The 3,019-nt window shown below is 52.1% G+C and overlaps 1 protein-coding gene across 1 annotated transcript in view; it reads right to left on the bottom strand.

Annotated features, from left to right (window-relative positions):
• Nucleotides 1-853, bottom strand: part of TMEM230 (transmembrane protein 230) — a 1,661-nt gene extending 808 nt beyond the window's left edge. Inside the window, exons 1-2 of the mRNA XM_009868012.1 lie at nt 724-853; nt 187-309 (exon numbers count right to left, since the gene is read on the bottom strand). Coding sequence (XP_009866314.1) covers nt 187-309; nt 724-822 — 222 coding nt within the window. The 5' untranslated portion in view covers nt 823-853. The remainder of the gene's footprint in view (nt 1-186; nt 310-723) is intronic.
• Between the last annotated feature and the right edge of the window lie 2,166 nt (nt 854-3,019).

A 3,019-nucleotide genomic window follows, 5' to 3' on the forward strand; every position in this document is an offset into this window, starting at 1 on the left:
ATGCACCCGAGGGCTCCGCTGCCAGACAGACAGACGGGGCTGTCGAAGCCCAGCGAGGCAGGAGGGGAAAATTTTCGTGCTCACAGGCCTTTTGCTCTGAATTTCTACCCTGAACGTGACAGGTCGCAGCAGGCTTTGAGGAAGAGGCGAAGCAAACGCGCGACACAAGTGCGATGAACCGCTTACGCCTTTGCTGATGTATCCTGCCAAGAGGAGGGCTCCGATGATAATGAGGAAGGTCCCGATCATGAAGAGCACGATCGCCAGCGCGATGGCCTTGTAGGGGATTTTTGGCGGGCTCTTCTTGAACTGGGTGGAAACCAAACACAAAGATCAGAACAGCTCAACTCAGCACAGACACAAACCGAGATGAGAATCCCACAGCCGGCAGAGGTGACGCGGGACCAACGGCTCTGCCCCAGGGCTCTGGAACGGCCCTTTGGCAGGGAAGGAGACCCCGCCGAGCCAGCGCTTACACCCGATGCTTTGATTTTCACCTCTCTCCAAAGAAAATGCAGCTATTAAATGAGTAACCTCCTTTCCAGTTCAGCTCCACGGGCGTTCTGGAAGGGAAGGGCTGCACTGGTGGCTTTGGACCTTTCTGAGCCGAGGCTCAAAGGAGCAAAACACCGGCTCCTGTGCACATGCAAAGCTGCAGCAGCCTCTCCCAGCTCTTTACAGTCACGGCAGCAGCAGAAAGAGTTTTCCTTCCCTCCTCTTTACCTGCAGGTCGATATATCCATCATCAGTGCTGGAGAGCTTGGAATATTTGACTTTGCTACTGGGAATCCCAGCAGTCAGATTCGTACGTGACGGCATCATTAGAAGGAAGTCTGGGCATCAGCTAGAACCTGGAAAACAAAGAGAACAGAAATAAAAAGGGGAAAAAAAAATAATCAGAGCAACCTGGATGACAGATTGGATGATAGACATGGATCGAGTTTCTTAAGAAGGAAAAGCAGCAAGCCTGTACTAACCAAAAAGGTATCGCTGTTGTTTTTCATAAGTAGATCTTTCCAGCAAAGCTTCGTATTTAAGCCTAATACACAAAAGCACAAATAGAGCTGCAACAGGGTTTGCCAATATTTGAAAGCAAAGTCAAACTGAGGTAGAACTTGTGTTTAAAATGAGACAAAAATTGCAGAATAATATACAACGCACAAACCAGCTCTCACTCCCCAAGGAGATCGTACTTCCAGCAGGGAGATGTCAGAGGTCCAGGGACACCAACAAATAAACCCAAACTGGAGCTCAACAAAGCAGCTTTTCAACCAGCCGGATATTTTGCAACAAATTCAGTGTGGAAAAAAAAAAGAAAAATAAAAAAAGCTGGAAACTAGAACGAAATGGAGCTGTCATTGCTGAGACAGCTCGAGCCGTGACTCAGAGGGAGAACGACAAGGGAGCAGTTAGTGGATGAGGTAACCAAAAGACCAGCGAGGACCTGAAAAGCACAAGTTGCTCGTCCGCCGAGCTGCGAGGGCGGCAGCGTGCAGGACAGAGCTTTACTGAGTTACGCCAGAGCCGTAACCCTGCAATTTCACTGCGCCGCGAAGCCGAGCCCTGCGGGTTTGCTGCCAGCAGCGTCAGTCCTGAGGAGAAGGGCAGAGCCAGCTCGCGTCTGCACCTTGGGGCCCAACTTCTCCGGGGCCAAGGCTGGGATCCGGCTGCCGACGCGTCCCCAGCTCCCGGCAGAGCCACCAAACGGCGCCGACGACTCCCAGGGCGAGACCCGAGCACTGGGTCCCTGCTCACCCCACAGCCCCGGGCTACGACTCCCAGGAACCAGGCAGCAAAAGGGCTTCCCACACGTTCCAACTTCTTTGTTCCAGGCTTTCTCAGAAAATAGAAAGAAAGAAGGCAAGTGCCTACGCTGACCAAGGGACAAGCACGCTTCTTCCACTCGGCATCTGAGGCAACAGCATCTCCTCCAATATACTGAGTGTCTGCTCTGACTGAAATCCTTTGTCTCCCTCTTGCAAATTCCCCTGCCATCAGGTTTCTTCCTCCTGCAGGCAACTTGACTTTTCTAAAAAAACCCCAACGCCCTCCAACCTCAAAACTCCCCCCGTCACACCTTTAACTTGGATTTTTTGCTTGTTTTTGTAGCAAAACCCGAGGGCAGACCAAACATTTCTAGCCCTCTCGATAGTGGAAATGCCACCTTACAGACACAGGGGTGACACTCACGTCCTCGGCTCCTTACATGCCTGGGGTGGGGAGATGGGCAGGAGGGGAAAAAGCCAAGAGAAATCGGCACAGCTGAAATGTGTCAGATCTCCTGACTCTGCCCCATTTTATTCTCAAGTACCACAGGACTTTTTGCCAACTGCCCCATTATTTACCGGGCTATCCCGGCTGGTTTCCTAAGAATTAATTCCAATTTACACTTGTGTACATTGTCCTGCCCCTTCCTGTCACTAATGAGAAGGCAACTACTAAGGACAAACATTAAAAAAAAAATAATAAAAATATTCAGACCTCCCACTGAAGAGCCAGGTTCCAGTCCCTTAAGCTCCACTTTGGGCTCGACGCTGGTTCAAGCCTATAAACGAGCTCAGGGCTGTGCTCTTTAAGCGGCAAATAAATGGTGAATCACGCTCGCAAGTCACATTTTCTAAGGCGATGCGCGACGGTGACATCTTAAACCCGGCCCGAGCCCGCACGGCCGGGGAGGGGTCCCAGGGCAGAGCGGAGGCTCACGACAGGAGCTTGCCAGCAAACACAAATGTGCTGCTTCCAGCCAAAATCCTGTTCATGCCCTAAATAAGAGGAATGGATTTTTCCACCCTCTCTGCCCAGGAACGAGGAAAGGAAACATCTTTTCTTGCCCTTTCGGGAGCTCCCACGACAACTCGCCCGACCCCGCGGCTCCAGACCCGAAATGGTTTCTCTGCTGCCAACCAGGAAGTTCCCAACGGGGCTGGAAACCCCCGAAACCCGTGGGGCTGCACCCTCTGCCTCCCCTAGCACCGAAAAAACCCCACCGAGACCCTCACCGTCGATTTGCGCCGCCGGT

The sequence above is a fragment of the Apaloderma vittatum genome, unplaced genomic scaffold (assembly GCF_000703405.1).
Source record: "Apaloderma vittatum isolate BGI_N311 unplaced genomic scaffold, ASM70340v1 scaffold25014, whole genome shotgun sequence".
Taxonomy (NCBI): Eukaryota; Metazoa; Chordata; class Aves; order Trogoniformes; family Trogonidae; genus Apaloderma; species Apaloderma vittatum.